The sequence below is a fragment of the Xenia sp. Carnegie-2017 genome, unplaced genomic scaffold, assembly GCF_021976095.1.
Source record: "Xenia sp. Carnegie-2017 unplaced genomic scaffold, XeniaSp_v1 HiC_scaffold_20, whole genome shotgun sequence".
Taxonomy (NCBI): Eukaryota; Metazoa; Cnidaria; class Anthozoa; order Malacalcyonacea; family Xeniidae; genus Xenia; species Xenia sp. Carnegie-2017.
In genome coordinates, this window is record NW_025813483.1 from 11,971,226 (window position 1) to 11,986,692 (window position 15,467).

The 15,467-nt window shown below is 34.6% G+C and overlaps 3 protein-coding genes and 1 long non-coding RNA gene across 8 annotated transcripts; 3 read left to right on the forward strand and 1 right to left on the reverse strand.

The window, feature by feature from the left end:
* Positions 1-469: 469 nt before the first annotated feature.
* LOC124443163 (TGF-beta-activated kinase 1 and MAP3K7-binding protein 3-like) lies at positions 470-4,891 on the reverse strand. 4 transcript variants are annotated; one of them, XM_046993688.1, is made up of 12 exons: positions 4,770-4,884; positions 4,567-4,690; positions 3,961-4,439; positions 3,669-3,848; positions 3,558-3,601; positions 3,388-3,492; positions 3,217-3,313; positions 3,076-3,147; positions 2,760-2,804; positions 1,738-1,824; positions 649-747; positions 470-574 (listed from the first exon to the last, which is right to left on the reverse strand). In XM_046993688.1, the coding sequence occupies exons 3-12, from the start codon at positions 4,253-4,255 to the stop codon at positions 486-488; spliced, it is 1,113 nt and encodes a 370-aa protein (XP_046849644.1). In that variant the 5' UTR covers positions 4,256-4,439; positions 4,567-4,690; positions 4,770-4,884; the 3' UTR covers positions 470-485. The 4 variants fall into 4 exon arrangements, with proteins under 4 accessions (XP_046849644.1, XP_046849645.1, XP_046849646.1 ...); XM_046993689.1 differs by having other exon boundaries at positions 3,669-3,785; positions 4,770-4,882; XM_046993690.1 differs by lacking the exon at positions 1,738-1,824 and having other exon boundaries at positions 4,770-4,891.
* Positions 4,892-5,031: 140 nt separating this feature from the next.
* LOC124443166 lies at positions 5,032-6,712 on the forward strand. Its single transcript, XM_046993697.1, has 6 exons — positions 5,032-5,320; positions 5,498-5,597; positions 5,667-5,815; positions 5,932-6,046; positions 6,120-6,187; positions 6,260-6,712. Exons 1-6 carry the CDS (start codon positions 5,153-5,155, stop codon positions 6,497-6,499), a joined length of 840 nt encoding a protein of 279 aa, XP_046849653.1. The 5' UTR covers positions 5,032-5,152; the 3' UTR covers positions 6,500-6,712.
* Positions 6,713-7,121: 409 nt separating this feature from the next.
* On the forward strand, positions 7,122-9,371 carry LOC124443168 (eukaryotic translation initiation factor 2 subunit 3, Y-linked-like). 2 transcript variants are annotated; one of them, XM_046993699.1, is made up of 4 exons: positions 7,122-7,246; positions 7,683-7,777; positions 7,856-8,014; positions 8,092-9,371. In XM_046993699.1, the coding sequence occupies exons 1-4, from the start codon at positions 7,200-7,202 to the stop codon at positions 8,139-8,141; spliced, it is 351 nt and encodes a 116-aa protein (XP_046849655.1). In that variant the 5' UTR covers positions 7,122-7,199; the 3' UTR covers positions 8,142-9,371. The 2 variants fall into 2 exon arrangements, with proteins under 2 accessions (XP_046849655.1, XP_046849656.1); XM_046993700.1 differs by having other exon boundaries at positions 7,226-7,249.
* A 1,812-nt stretch (positions 9,372-11,183) lies between these two features.
* LOC124443174 lies at positions 11,184-12,131 on the forward strand. Its single transcript, XR_006947533.1, has 2 exons — positions 11,184-11,241; positions 11,859-12,131. It is a non-coding gene; the product is annotated as an uncharacterized LOC124443174 (long non-coding RNA).
* The last annotated feature ends 3,336 nt before the right edge of the window (positions 12,132-15,467 follow it).

Here is a 15,467-nt window from a genome sequence, read left to right on the forward strand (position 1 = left end):
ATATATATACAAAGTGTATAACAATGTGCCTCCCGGCTATCACCATAGTAAAATGGTGACTCCTGCACTTGGGACACAGGACGTACGGTTATATATATATATATTATATTCAAATAAACAAAACAAAGAGATTCAAATAAACAAAACTTCCTATATATGTGTATTTTCTTCTCCTTACCAATATTTACGCTCTGCTCTCGGGCATCGAGCACTGTTTTATACGGAAAATCATAAATTATAAACTTCCTATATATATATATATATATATATGTAGTGAGGTGTTGAGAAAAATCACAAAACTACAGATTCAACCCGACAAGCCTGTTTCATGATTTCTCACTCGTGTTTTGTAATAAAAAAACTGAAATCTTAAAGCTCAACAAAAAGCTCTCAAACCAAAGTTCATCGTGAGAGACAGTAAAGCGAAGAAGCTTCAACAAACATACACAAATAAAATTCAAAACCGAGGCAAAATTCTTGTAGGTTTATTGATGTCTGGCAGTATTACAGATTTCACAAGTTAATAAACTTTCGTGGTTAAGAAATGTACATTCTCGGCAGCTCCATTGGCTTTCTGTAAAAAAACGTGAAGATTTAAGTTGTGGGACGCACATCTCTAAAAATTCACATGTCATTTAAAGTATTTACCTTCTGAAGTTCCTTCACCTGGTACAAATGGAAATTTAGGAACTTTGTTGATCAAACTCCAATCTTGCAATGCTGAGTCGTTTGATGGCTTCACTTGATCTAAAAAAAGAATTTGATAATGATTACCTTGATCCTTCTTAATCATTTCTTCTTTAGAAGTAAAAACTAGTTACAAAAGCGAAGTGTCAAACAGGTAGTCGACAAAAGTAGTATTTATAAAACTACGTGTTAAGACATCAATGAATGTATGTGTAGTCTGCGTATAAACTTTAGAAACATAACCCTAAACAAAACATTTAATGGCTAAAATAATAAAACAATAAATATATGCGATAGTCAGAGTTCTCTCGAAAACCAGGTAAATTAGCAACATGTGCAAAATAATTTTTGTGCGCGTTAGAACGCTGTTAGCTATAAAATCTAAGGGACAGCCAAAACAGAACCAAAAAACTTTTTCATTACTGTACTTTGACAGACAGCAGAAGGATACGTGGATGAAAACGATTGTAATTTGCCGTAGAACAGAAAACCATTTCTTTAGCGCAATTGTCATTGACAACATTGCAGAACAACAATAGCACGACGTCAATAATATGCCCGCTCATTAAAGTAACAGTAGGTGATTTTCAACATTACTATTTTGTTTCATTTATTCTTCAACAGTAAGACTTACTCCTGTAACATTTCTCTAAGAATGAGCTACGAACTTAAAACGATAATTTTACATGGGGTGGGGAGATAGGGAGTGTGGGTGGGTTACTTTTAATGTCCACCCAATGTATATATGGACTTTTGCCTAAGACGACGTAAATGTCAGAAAACACCTAATCATTGTCCATTACAAATTATTGGCTTCTCGATCTTATCTATTTGCGATGGGTTTAATGAACATGACAAACTTCCCATGGATTGTATTGATTTTGAAAAATCTACTTTTCAACGCTTAAACTCCGTCCATAACAGCTACGTACGACTTGCTGCCTTAGCGGCGACATATATTTTGATGGAAAACAATTTTAAAAAGTGTTTTGACATTTGACAAAAAATCATCTGTTGTAGCTACATTGTTATAAAAACAAGTTAACTTACAATAGGCAGAACTTTCATCACATGAAATTGTATGACGCACTTGACGTTCTGTTGATGGTCTCGACAACTGTTTCATGGGTATTGAATCTGATATACGTAACAAATGTTTCGTTAATTTTGCTTGAATTTTGAAAAAAGTTTGAAGATTTATGAAAGGAATGAGATGAACAAGTTGAATATTTTAATAGATAAGAAAACAACAGTAATCACAACATCGATGGACAGTATCTCTAATGAAATTTTTTTAACACGTGCATAAAAAGAACACGTAAAGAAACTGAAAGTGATAAGAACATTGAGACTTTTACTTATCAACTTGCAAGTGACATGTTATATGATCCAAAAGAACACGCACAGTGAAAATTAAATACCTGACAGGTTATTATTACCTTGTGGTTGAATGTATGGTACACTTTGTGACAGGTTATTATTACCTTGTGGTTGAATGTATGGTACACTTTGTGACAGGTTATTATTACCTTGTGGTTGAATGTATGGTACACTTTGTGACAGGTTATTATTACCTTGTGGTTGAATGTATGGTACATTTTGTGACAGGTTATTATTACCTTGTGGTTGAATGTATGGTACACTTTGTGACAGGTTATTATTACCTTGTGGTTGAATGTATGGTACACTTTGTGACAGGTTATTATTACCTTGTGGTTGAATGTATGGTACATTTTGTGACAGGTTATTATTACCTTGTGGTTGAATGTATGGTACACTTTGTGACAGGTTATTATTACCTTGGTTGAATGTATGGTACACTTTGTGACAGGTTATTATTACCTTGTGGTTGAATGTATGGTACATTTTGTGACAGGTTATTATTATATTGTGGTTGAATGCATGGTACACTTTGTGACAGGTTATTATTATATTGTGGTTGAATGCATGGTACACTTTGACTGGTTATAATACCTTATCATTGAATGCATGGTATACTTAGTGACTGACAGGTTACTATTGCCTTGCGGTTTAATGTATGGTACACTTTGAGATAAGGTATGTATTACTACCTTGTGGTTGAATGCAGGGTACACTTTGCGATCTGTCAAATATATCTAGAAGAAATCATAAGAAGTGAGTTCAATACGAGAGAGAGATAAATGATTTACAAATTTTCTATGGGAGATTTTGTGGGAAATGTATTAAATATCTTTGATAATTAAAAATATTCTTCATTCACACTATAATACATGATTGACAACAAAAAAATTTGATTAATAATATGAAGACATGACATGTATTTGATTAATAACATGTAATTTCATCCTATAGTATATACAGTTCAATGTACAAATATCATTGATTTGTACATGTACATAAACATACCTCTTGGTCTTTGTGCAAGTGGTTGTATTCTATGAACATCATGATGTCGAACATCCACTGGTGGTAAAAATGCTGAACAGAAAATGATTTCAACATACTGACCTATTATAATAGCAAATCAAAATTTGAGCTTAAGATCACCTCGTCCATTTTCAATTCTGTCAATATTCTTAGATAATTCATCGACAGACTTTTTTAATTTTTCATTTTCTTTTACCAGCAATGCTATTTGTTCATCCTAATAAATTGCATCATGTTTATCAATGAACAAAGTTATCCTTCAATGGGGCAATCAATGCAACATAAACTTACCGTTGGATTTGGTTGTACCACATATCTGTGATTATAAAGTTCTGATTCACGCTCAGATATTTCTTCAATAATTATTCTCAATCTTTCTTTTTCTTCATCATACTCCTGAAATCACAACCATTATTATATGATGGAAAAACTACTGACTTGTGTTGGACATATAAAAATACCTTTTTTAGTTTTTCATATCTCTTCAGTTGTTGTGAATAACATGCTAAATGGACAATTCATATTTCAAGTAAGCGGAACTTTAAATTTATGCTGAACATAATCTTGCTCACCATGTAAATAATTAGAATTTGTTGTACTTTTGTCTGACACACCTAACTGCAAAGTTAGCTCATCGTTACTTGATTTTGGGGTGAAGGAAAATGGCAACATCCTGTTAAAATTTTCTCCTAAATAACAGTTTGAGTCATCCATATATACTGTCTTTTTCATAGTTCTGAATGATTCTGTAGCTAAGAAAATATCTTCATTTTGTTGCATCATTTAGTACAATAAGTTTAAACACAAATTAGTTGTACATAAACATTAAAAGTACATAAATACAATAAACACCACATATATTACCTGAGAGTCTTGAACCAACTCGTTCATCAATATTAGCATTGATGGGGAATGGGCTATTAGACGATTGTAATAATTCTAAGTTCGTTCTTGAAGATGAAACAACTGACGGCACAAAATATCCATCTGTTTTGCTAGTCGCAAATTCAGTGTTTGTAATGTAGTGGAAATGTCTGCATATGATATGCTTGTGTTGAATTATTTGGTATAAAAGAGGAATCTGTAGTGGGCAATGTTTGTATAAGAGGTGAAGAATTACATGGGATGTGAGGATTATTAAATGGTGTGTACATTGCATTCACAGGTGTAGAACGACCACTTGAATGACTTGATCCTGTGCTTCCTGAGGAATTGCATCGAGGTAAAGATGGAGACACAACATTTCTCTGTTGTGAATCAGACGTAGCTGGTAAAGTTCCATATAGATATTTCATACTCTCCTCGACAAGCCTTTCTTGACAATTTGCTGGATCTGAACCGTACTTGAAAATCATTACAAAAATCAGTTATACTCATAATTTCATAAGTATATCTGAAGAAAAAACTTCTTTGAAAACACAATAGTTGAAGCAAATGACAACTGATAGTTTCGAAAGAGTTTCCCATTACCTTTTCTAAAATTTGTCGTAGATCATCAGCAGGAATCTCAGGATATTTATCTCGATATTCCTCGTAGAGAGAGAGATTTGTACAAATATCGCCTTCCGGCATCGTCGACATGTTGATTTTCAATCTACAATGATGTGAAGATCTTTGATCAAAACATTAAGAAGTCTGCACTTTTTTAACGATAGTAAATGAAGTTTGAATACCTTTTCTACACAGATAAAACTCAAAAACAAATATAAAAACAGCCACAACCAAAAAAAAGTAACTTTAAAATGGTGCTCCACTTGAAAACATACAATAACAAATATTAATGACTTTCGAACTCTAAAAACATTTTCACGTGATCACGATCATCACAGTATTCGTGTCTTCGTGATCTTCCGTACGTCAGACTATCTTTTTAAAAGATAAAAAATAGTGTTGTTTTAATGCATACATCAAATACAGATCACTGATGAAATATGTCAAATACCATATGTACATACTAAACAAACCTCCTACAAGCTGTGCTCATATTTCGAAGTTCTTTGTTCACTAGGAAGCCGGTCTCTCTTTTTTTCTGAAAGTATTTTATTGGAAATACATCATGACGGTTGCTATTTTGCGTTTGGCTTTTCTTTTATTGTTCATTCAATTGATAAAGTCGCATGAAAACGATTTATCAGGTCGACGCGAAGAAAAATTCTCCATCGCTGTCGATATAATTGAGGAGGAAGACGATAAAGGCCTCAGCGTTCGCAAATCCAGCGTCAAGGTAATAAATACAAAAAACTTGTAGCAGTAGAATGTACGGGTGAACATTTTTAAAATCGCATTTGTTGTCTTCCCCAACTTTTTAACTTGGTTTTAGTTTATTATCTTTGACGTTGTTCGTTTAATGATGTAAGGATGGCGTAATTGAAATTGTCATTATTTTAATCATTAATGGCAGGTCAATTTGAACATCAGCATTGAAGAAGATGCTGTAAAAGTGAATGGAAAGTCAACTGAATTGGATGTTCGCATTGTGTATGAACTCAAGGCTGAGATAGGTATGTATGTTTATGGATAGTATGTTGTATGATTACTTTTCTTATTTAGCCCCGTCTTGTTTTTTTTAGAGTATCCTGATCGTAATGAGAAACATTTTGCTCCAATTGTTGTCCATGTTATGGTATCAAGAGAGAAATTTGGAAAAGGTCATCGATACTTGATTGAAGAAAAAGTCACAAAAATTGATGGCAAGAAAGTTGAACAGCTGGAATTGAAGGTGCTAACCTCATATTATTTATAACCAGTTCAAAGTTCAAACAATTATATTGATTTTATATTGTACACATTATTCTGATAAAACTTATATTATGTATTAAATTTATTTTTATTCAGGTATTAAAAGTTCATATGGATGTTAATGGAAAAGAATATGAACGCACTGTAGAGACTGTGGCATTCAAAGAATCTCGTTTGGCAAGGACACGTATCACAAGATATTGCGGCCATGGTATGCAAGATGCTTACAAGCATTCTGTTAAATTCAGTTTGAAGACTTAAAAGTCAATTTTTTTAAACTTTAGGGGATGAAAAACCAAGAAGATGGCTCGGACCAGAATTACCTGACGAACATTTTTATGGCCACAAGCATGTGAGTTCCTCTAAAAATTTAGCATCTGTGTATTAGTGATATTAAAGGGGAAATGTATTTATAATTCTTTAGAAACACCAAAGTTTGTGTTCACGATTCCACAAGTTACCACTTGGTGCAAGAATTGCTATTTTCGTTGCTTTCATCGTCGCCATTTTAATATTTGTGGTGAGTTTCACAAAGTTCTGTTGTCGCAAGAAATCTACAACCTGTGATGTTGGTAAAGATGATTTCAAACCTGATTTGAATGCAGAGGATGAAGCTTTACCTGAAAAATTGTCATTTGATGACAAGGAAATACTTATTGCTTAATTTCAACCAATGTAAATGCATCAAGAAAAATTTTAATCTCATTCATGTAACATTACTTAAGCTACATAGTCCCATTCATGGAACATTACGCATGTATGTAATATTTAGGCTGTATTTCGTTGCATTTACCTAATTATTATTCTCTTAACTTGAAACATTATAATTTAAGTGTAATATCGCAGTTTTCTCATTAAAATCAATATGTCTCAAAAATTTGTCTACTTTCATTGTGTTGATAATTCTTTTCCTCTTGACTAAGAGCTACCAAGCAGGAGCTTTTCGTCAACGTCTATGGCCATAGGAATGTTTAATTTACAACCCATAAAGCATAAAACTAACTTGACTATGAAAATTTCGAATTTGTTTCTGCCTGTGGCCCTCCATCAAAATGACGACATGCGAGTTTTGATGACACTGCAAATAATACTCGCTCCAGATGAGTGTAGATCGATTATAGATCAACGTTCAGTTGTTGCATCATCCAGGTAAAATGTTTCATGGTTGAAGTCGAACAGTTCGCAAAACTTTGCTGAGTCATACTGACTGTGTAAAATCATCTTTTTGAAACACAATGAGTGCAGATGGAAATCTTTTAAAGCAAGATCTAACAACATTAGTAAGTTGGATCTGCCATTCAACTAAGAAAGATGTATATTTTACGAAATAAACACGATGGCTTGGCTGGATTAGTTTGTTGTCGATGGCAGTCGATGCTCAGATGAAGAAGAATTTTAATGGTTTAACAATGTAGTATGTTTATCGCCACTTTTTTATCTTTTCATATAGAACGTGAATGAACTTGTTCTTCATATGCACCCTGTAGTTACAAACAATAAGACATTATACTTTATCATTCGTCAATTATAATATATATTACACTTTGTCATATGTGTGTTTTTAGTTACATATGCTAGTGTTAAATGGAACAAGATATCACTTTTGAGGGTTTTTGAGCTGGGGGTATAATGTTTTTCACTAAAATTGCAACGCATGTTCTCATCTTTAATTTTCACCGTGATTTGATTTTGTCATTATCAAGTTGGACCATAAGTTTCAGTTTTACTATTAAACCTTAAATTATCTTCAGCTTTTCATCTTTCTGACGTGATATTTCTATATTCTGCACATAAGTTGTGACTCTTTACAATTAATGATAAAAAAATTAATGAGATATTTTATGTAGGCATGTGTCATTTGTTGACTGTCCTGGTCATGATATTCTTATGGCAACAATGTTGAATGGAGCAGCTGTAATGGATGCCGCTCTCTTACTTATTGGTAATGTAGTTACTTGTCTTCCAAAACACATTTCTTTAAAATAAACTTTTATATATTCATATTTTCAATATGTTTCAGCTGGGAATGAGTCATGTCCACAACCACAGACATCAGAACATTTGGCTGCAATTGAAATAATGAAGTTGAAGCATATAATTATACTACAGAACAAAATTGATCTTGTTCGAGAAAATCAGGCCAAGGAACAATATCAACAGATAAAGAAATTTGTTGAAGGTGATGTATTACGTCATCTTTTTTAACTTAACCATATTCATGCATTTCATTGAACATCATTTATTTTTCTATTTCAGGAACAATAGCTGAAGGAGCTTCCACTACAAAGGATCCAACTATCTCGTAATCGTAGACCGTTACTCTAACTGGCCTATTATCGAACGAGCCAAAGACGGTTGCGACGGACTAATCAATTGCCTACGTCGCGTCTTCACCACCTTTGGGATCCCAGACGAATGCGCTACTGACGGCGGACCAGAATTCACCGCCGTCAAAACACGGCAGTTCCTCAAACAATGGGGGAGTACACCACCGCCTCGCCTCCGTTGCATTCCCGCACTCAAATTGCCGCGCGGAGGTTGCCATTAAAACTGTGAAACGCCTCATCACGAACAATACCGGCCCCACCGGTAGCCTCAACACAAACGCCTTACAAATTGCTGTTCTACAATATCGTAACACGCCTGATACCGACACGAAATTATCACCGGCCCAATGCGTCTTCGGTAGACCCATTAAGGATTTCATACCAATTTTCCCCGGCCATTATAGGCCACATGTCACCTGGAGGGAAACACTCAATGCTCGCGAGGAGGCTTTACGAAACCGGCACATGAGAGCGGCGGAACGTTGGTCAGAACACACAAGAAGATTACCACCTCTGTCCATTGGACATCACGTAAGAATACAGAACCAAACAGGACCGTACCCTACGAAATGGGACAAGACTGGAACAGTCATCGAAGTCCTTCAACACGATCAATACCGCGTCAAAGTCGACGGGTCCAACAGAATTACACTAAGAAACAGAAAATTTCTCCGGCAATTCACACCTGTACAAGAGCAGTTACCAAAATATACTATTGATACGGACCTGCTGCTGATACCAAAAGTCTCAACGGAGAACCTTACTCCCAACAAAATGACAGCCAGCAGAAAACAAACACCGTCATTACCATGTCTAAGACCGGCGACACAGACTGTTACCCCGAAGCCAGCACCACTACCGAGCACGGATACCGCAGATGGAACTTCACCACACGCAACCAAAATACCTGAAGATGCCAGTGAACCTACACCAGCGACCACAAAGCCAAGCAAGAAAGCACCACTAGCTCTACGCAGATTACTCGATTTCAACAAGAAAGGGCTGTTAGAAAATTGAGAGGATGAACAAATATCATAGAACAACTTTATATTACGCTTTCCTATACTAGTAAAGACTTAGGGGGGGATAGAGCATAATGGGATAATCGTTGAGTAATAAGGGGCCTGGACCCAACTGTTATTGTTGTTTGTCATTCGTAAACGAATGACCTTTGTATTTTGTCTCTCAATATATTTTACAAGATCCTCATTTCGTGAAATAGACTAAGTCTTATCTAATATACTCACGGCAAAACATAAATACTCACGGCAAAACATATATACTCACGGCAAAACTTAAACCGGAAATGGCTTTTTATTTTGGCACTTCCTGAATCATATGTTCAATTGTTCATTTCATATCAATGAACTCTACAACAACTGGAAGGCTAACTCATTACAAACAAACCTAGACTTGTTTGAAGCCACTTAGAAGCTGATTTGCCGCTTCCCGTGTATCTCGCGTGGACTGCTTTATTTGCGTGACGGATTGTTTTGCAAAAACTGCTAACTTGGAAATGGAATGCTAGCCTAAATGCTTTATTTTTTTCAAAACCGTTAGCAAAATTTGGTTATTAATGTGTTAAGATGCATTGTGGACGTTCCAAGACATGTTTTGTATACGTAACGCTGTATTATATAAAACACAAAAGGGAGAACACACTTCGAAATATGAATTTCTCATTTGTCGTCGAAAGACCAAAAATTTAAGATAAAACTGATAACAGGTAGTCTGTATCTTTGAATGCTGTGCAAAATACACACAATCCACTTAACATAACATGTTTCATAACAATTTTATTGCTTTTAAAGTTAGACTTGCTTTGTAAGAATTTCACATGCTCTTTTTGTAATGTGTGAAAGTGATGATTTAAAATTTTGAGCTGTGGGTGATTGTTGGTTTTGTCATTTACTTCTCCACTTCTTAAGAACTGGTGGAAGATTTGACATGCATCCATATTTGTGTATTGAGCATTTTATTAGCAAGTTCATGCTTATAAATAAATAGCCAAGTGTACAACATGACAAGTATTGCTAATATAACCTGCTCTACATAAAGGCCAAAAAGCAACCCTCATCCTCAGTGGTTTGAAACAGGGTTTTAAAATAAAGCAAGCAAAGCTATATCATGTATCAAAATTTTATAGTATATCATATTGATTGTAAAATTAGTTTTTTCTTGTAATACAGATGATGATAAATGCATATGTAATATATTAAATTTTAGGATGTGTGTTTAAAATGTTTGGTCATATTTGTGAAAATATATGATGATTCTATAATATTAGACTAATAATCTTTTTCATACTTGTATTACATTACAATTTTTACTTAAATGTTTCAAAAGTTATGAGTATGGAGTGTCAATTGTGTTTTTGTCGTTTTTTTAAGTGGGTTTTGACCCTTTTGTCTCTTTAATGGTGCAATTAATAATAACACAATAATATGGCATGACAGTTTTTTTGAAAACGAACTCAAAATATTTTTTTGCTAACTTTTTGAAATATTTTGCAAAGTGTTTTTCTTTTTGTTTACGCCCTGAACTTTCAAAAAAGGACTGGGGCGAGCTAATTTTGCTCGGAAACACAAAAATTACCGAAAAACAGCGTTTTTTACCCTGACAGCTTCATTTTCACAGATTCAAACAATATTATAAGGCTAGACAAGTGCATTTTACATCCTTTTAATGAAAAAAAAAACGAGGGGTGTCAGTTTTGTATTCAAGTTATAAGGCATGTTTTCACGTGCCAAAACAAAGTACGCTTTTCATCCTTCTAAAAAGAAGCTTAAACATGTACAAATGTCGTTCAAACTTGTTTTATATTAAAGTCCAAACATTGTTTAAGATTTTTAGACATTAAGCTGGCTTGAAGACCACTGTTTTTTGCAAAAAATCCGGTAATTTCGAAGTGATGTATTTCGCCTCCGTACCTTCAATGGCGGCGCTCATGCAGGCTTCAAAGATGGCGTCCAAGTTAGCCTTCCAGTTGTTGTAGAGTTCACTGTTTCATATGCATTTACATGATCAACATGGCGGCGGATCATCGAAAAGAAAGTTCGCCATCATCTAGCGACTTTGTGTAAGTATGAACGGAAATTTTTCTAGCTTTTTATTTTGATTGGTTATGTTTGATTGAAAATTATGTTACCTGAAATTCCTCAGATTGATTATTCTCATTTTACTGCTTTGTTCACATGATGAGTTGGATGAGGCAAGAGCGTTTGAATTGTGTCAACTCTGCGTTGATATGGCTTGAAAGCAACGCTCAGACAAGGTCAACGCTACAATGGACATTTGTCCAGTTAGAAGGAAATTCTGATAGTTTGAGTGCAAATAGTGGACAACTTGCTTGCTCTTATATTGCCTATAAGAATTTGAATCTTATACGTCTTTGACAGTGGTCTTTGAAAGTGCACATGACTCGAAAATTTTAGCCTTATATTATATTTTCATTCATCTGAACTTTTAAGATGACAGTGTATTTTCTAAAACAGTTTATGCATTTCTTTTTTCTTTCTCATGATATTGTTTTTGTTATATCCGAATTGCACAACTTCTAACGGACGTGATTTTGGATAACGACTCGCTGCAAAGTTTTAACATCCTTTAGTTTCAGGCCACTTTTGGTAGAAATGATTAGGCAATTTTTTTATAAACTTTTTCATAATCTGCATTTCTATTTCATCTACTGATTAGGTTTTGTTGCAATTGCTCTTCAAAAATTAGAAGCACATCCCAATACTGCTGGAAATGCCAGGCTGATCAATCAAAGATTGGTCCACCTGACTGGAAGCCACAAACATCTTCCAGCGAAGGAGAATCATCCATATGCAATGCAACCTGTAGCTCCAACAAAAAGGGATCTTTTGGAAGGCCAGTAATCTCAGGTGAACCAAAAACTTTGTCGCTTGAAGATTACATGCAACGCAAGTCCAAAGAGCAAATTTCTGGACATACTTTTCGCCCCAAGAAAAAACAAAAAGTCGATGATAATAGTGATCAAAATGTCACAATCAACATTGGTCTGATGAAAATTGTAGGCAATGAATTAAAAGCCGTGTGGGGTAAAAACTTCCGGTTGTTGTTCCAAAGACCTCCAATTATCGAAGCATACTGGATAAAGCTGTTGAAAAATACAAAGCATTTGATCGAAAGTTTGATGACACCCAAGAACATATATTGGTTTTTGAAGATGGAAGTCATGCTTAGCTGATGCCTGGAACGAAAGATTTTTTCCAACTTGACAATTATAAAGTTGAGATAGGAAAAGATTTTAAAAGAATTACCATGTACCTTTGCACCTTGAAGACCACAATATTCGAAGGTATTTTTGACCAATTCAACTCCCACAAAGAGGACAAACTTTTTGATACTATGTATGAAGAAGATGAGTTTTATCAGCAGGATTCGATTCGTGAATTGTGCAACACTGAAGAATCAGAGAGGGTATGTGAAGATGCAAAAGTTGCCCAGAAACTGCAATATCAACTTGATACAGAAGCTTATGCATCTCCTCTATTCATTCACAAGAATCCAGAAGCAGTCAGCTCAGTTTATGAAAAAATACTAAAAGATCCCGTAGATGTTGTCAAAAAACTGGGTGACAAGGTAGATGCTGAATTGGACCAATTTTCTTGGTAGTAATGAAGAGGAATCAGCCTGACAAGATTGTTATCTTTGTGGCAAAGGGAAGCGAAGAAAACCCTATTACAAGAATTTTTAGAGTTCGTGATTATTGGAGAGGATGGTATTGATTCTGGCAATGGCCAAAGAATTTTTAGAAAAAGCTACCAGAGAAATAGAAAAAATAATGTTTCCAGATGGTTTTCCAGTTGATTCTACTCTACAATACATGTCCAGAATAGCAATTACCATACTTGTGGAGAGATAGCTGCAGTATCCATGGCTCAAGGGGGGCCACCTCCATGTTTCCTTGATAAAGCTACTTTCGATATGATGGTTAAGGGTGTAGATATTCACAACATCAAAGCAAGTGATCTGTCACCAAAAGAGCATCAGTTAATAAAGCAAATTGAATCATCATGTGAAGACTATGTTGATACCATTCTTGAGCATGGTTATACAGGTCCAGTGAATAAACAAAACATTGAAGCAATTGTTGGTTCAATCAAGGTATTTGATATTCACTGTGTTACATGGTTTGAAAATATAGAATTTTAAATGACTAACAATGATATGTGAAGCTTGTCTTAAATGCATGTAATGAGAGTTTTTAAGGTCATGGTGCTGTTCATAATAACCACCTAAAGTTGATAAACATATGACAAATTTGACAACTTTTACATACTTTTTATAGAAAAAAGTATCTCATACATGTTGAGCTCTATTTTCCAGTTTTAAAGTTAGCAGTAGCCTCAGAATAGAAATCAAAGTTAAGGTTTATAACTCATAGTAACTATTTTAAATGTACTATTTTGTTAGGTTAGTCTCCTGAATCAGAACTTTGTATATGAATGAGTTTCTTGGTGGTATGAAAGCATATGGGCTACCTGACTTAATCAAGAATGACCCTGAAGCTTGCAAGCCACTATTTGTCAATGACAACTTCAAGAAAACTTTGGAACCTGATGCCAATTACTTACTCTCATTATAAATCCTATGTACTCAGAAGACGGTTCTTCTAGAAAGAAAGTCAAAGAATCTATTATAGACTTTTTCCAGGATACTTTGTTGTCATTTGATGATGGCCGTATCTGGTTACAAAGTGCAGTTGCGTGGAATTATGATCATGAATTGGGCGACTTGTCAGCAAATCAAACAATCCCAGAGATTGAATCACTCCCTCTACAGATAATTTTGAATCACCTGATTTGTCAGTTGCTGGTATCATGCAATGGATTATCAATAACGCACAAACCAGTTGGAGAGAAATTTGGTATAACAGTTTTGTTTGACCATGAGTGCATGCAGCTAATCCCTCAGCACACTGTTTGTTTCCCAAAGAGTTAGAGCATGTACCAAAGAAATTACATTTCCAACATGTCACATGCAAACAGAGAAAGAATTCATTGATTTGTTTTACTTGCTTACTGCAAGGGACAAGCATTTGCAAAGCCTTAGCATGACATCTGTTGTGTAAATCTGTTTCTTAAATAAGTCTTAAAGTTGGCATTGACTATGAGTTCTTATATCTATAAACACACAATAAGACACATAAAGTGATTGTTTAATATACATTTGAGCTGTTCTTTAATTGTTTTCGCTAATTGTAGCTTCTATGTAAATAAATCTGCCCTAACTAAAATACTTAATCTCCATAAGCACCTTTGAGATAGCGACAATGTTTTCAAAAGTTCCAGCGCTTCACCTCCTTTTTAGGAATATTAAATCCTTTATCAACCATTACATATTCAATGTATTCAAAATACAAGCAAAGGTCTCCGATTCAATTAGATGATTTCTTGCATACGACTTTTTGTCATCTGTTACTGACACAATAAGATTTGATTCTCCTCCCTTACCATGTGGTAAAAAATACAGCACATCTGGTCTTCCATCAACTGTGTAATGCCTGGACTTTCTGATCTTATGTGTATTCCAATGCTCGTATGTTTCAGTCAAATGTTTTGAATAAGGTGTAAAAACAAAACCACAAGCAATCTTTCTCAAATTCGTTCGACATGTTAAGTCTGCCATAGTCAACAAGGTCCTTGAAAAAGTTAATCCACCAAGAAGACTGGTTTTTCTCTGTACATAGACCAGTAACTTTCGATGCGTTGATCTTTGGGATCCAAAATATCTGTGAGCATTTTCTAATCACAGAAAAAATGATTGAATTGCAGTCATTTTACCGTTTCGGTACCCAAATCAGTTACTAATTCAACAGGACAGCCCCCAATTCTTCCAAGGTAATAAGAAGCAATATTATCAGGATAGTTGTTAGACTGCGTCACAAATAGTTTGGCTCCACCCGTCAATGCAGTCGATAGCAGCCACATGGCTTTAACTTGTCGTAGCCATCAGCGTGCCATACTGCATTGGGACCTTCGTTTACATAACTACCGTGAAATTGGCACCACATTGGGCACCACATTCAACACAACATTCATCACAACATTCATCACCACATTCAACTAAAATTTATCATTCAAAATGATAAATCAAAAAATCGTCTTTAAAACACGTTTTCCATCAAATACAACTAAAAAATAATTCTTAACTGTTTATTACTATTTTACAGTCCTTAAACATCACAAAATGTATAAAAGTCAAGAAATTGAAGAAAACACTAAGATTTATATTACAGTGTACTTTCCATTTCTCCAATAGTTTATAATTACACGG

Coding starts and splice junctions, on each gene's coding strand:
- LOC124443163 (XM_046993688.1), bottom strand. CDS start 4,255: ATGCAATGTACACACCATTTAATAATCCTCACATCCCATGTAATTCTT. Junction 2,805..3,075: donor ACTTGCACAAAGACCAAGAG/GTATGTTTATGT, acceptor GATTTCTTCTAG/ATATATTTGACAGATCGCAA. Junction 748..1,737: donor TGATGAAAGTTCTGCCTATT/GTAAGTTAACTT, acceptor TTCTTTTTTTAG/ATCAAGTGAAGCCATCAAAC.
- LOC124443166 (XM_046993697.1), top strand. CDS start 5,153: ATGACGGTTGCTATTTTGCGTTTGGCTTTTCTTTTATTGTTCATTCAA. Junction 5,816..5,931: donor TTGAACAGCTGGAATTGAAG/GTGCTAACCTCA, acceptor ATTTTTATTCAG/GTATTAAAAGTTCATATGGA. Junction 6,047..6,119: donor CACAAGATATTGCGGCCATG/GTATGCAAGATG, acceptor TTTAAACTTTAG/GGGATGAAAAACCAAGAAGA.
- LOC124443168 (XM_046993699.1), top strand. CDS start 7,200: ATGGCAGTCGATGCTCAGATGAAGAAGAATTTTAATGGTTTAACAAT. Junction 7,247..7,682: donor AATTTTAATGGTTTAACAAT/GTAGTATGTTTA, acceptor TATTTTATGTAG/GCATGTGTCATTTGTTGACT. Junction 8,015..8,091: donor GATAAAGAAATTTGTTGAAG/GTGATGTATTAC, acceptor TTTCTATTTCAG/GAACAATAGCTGAAGGAGCT.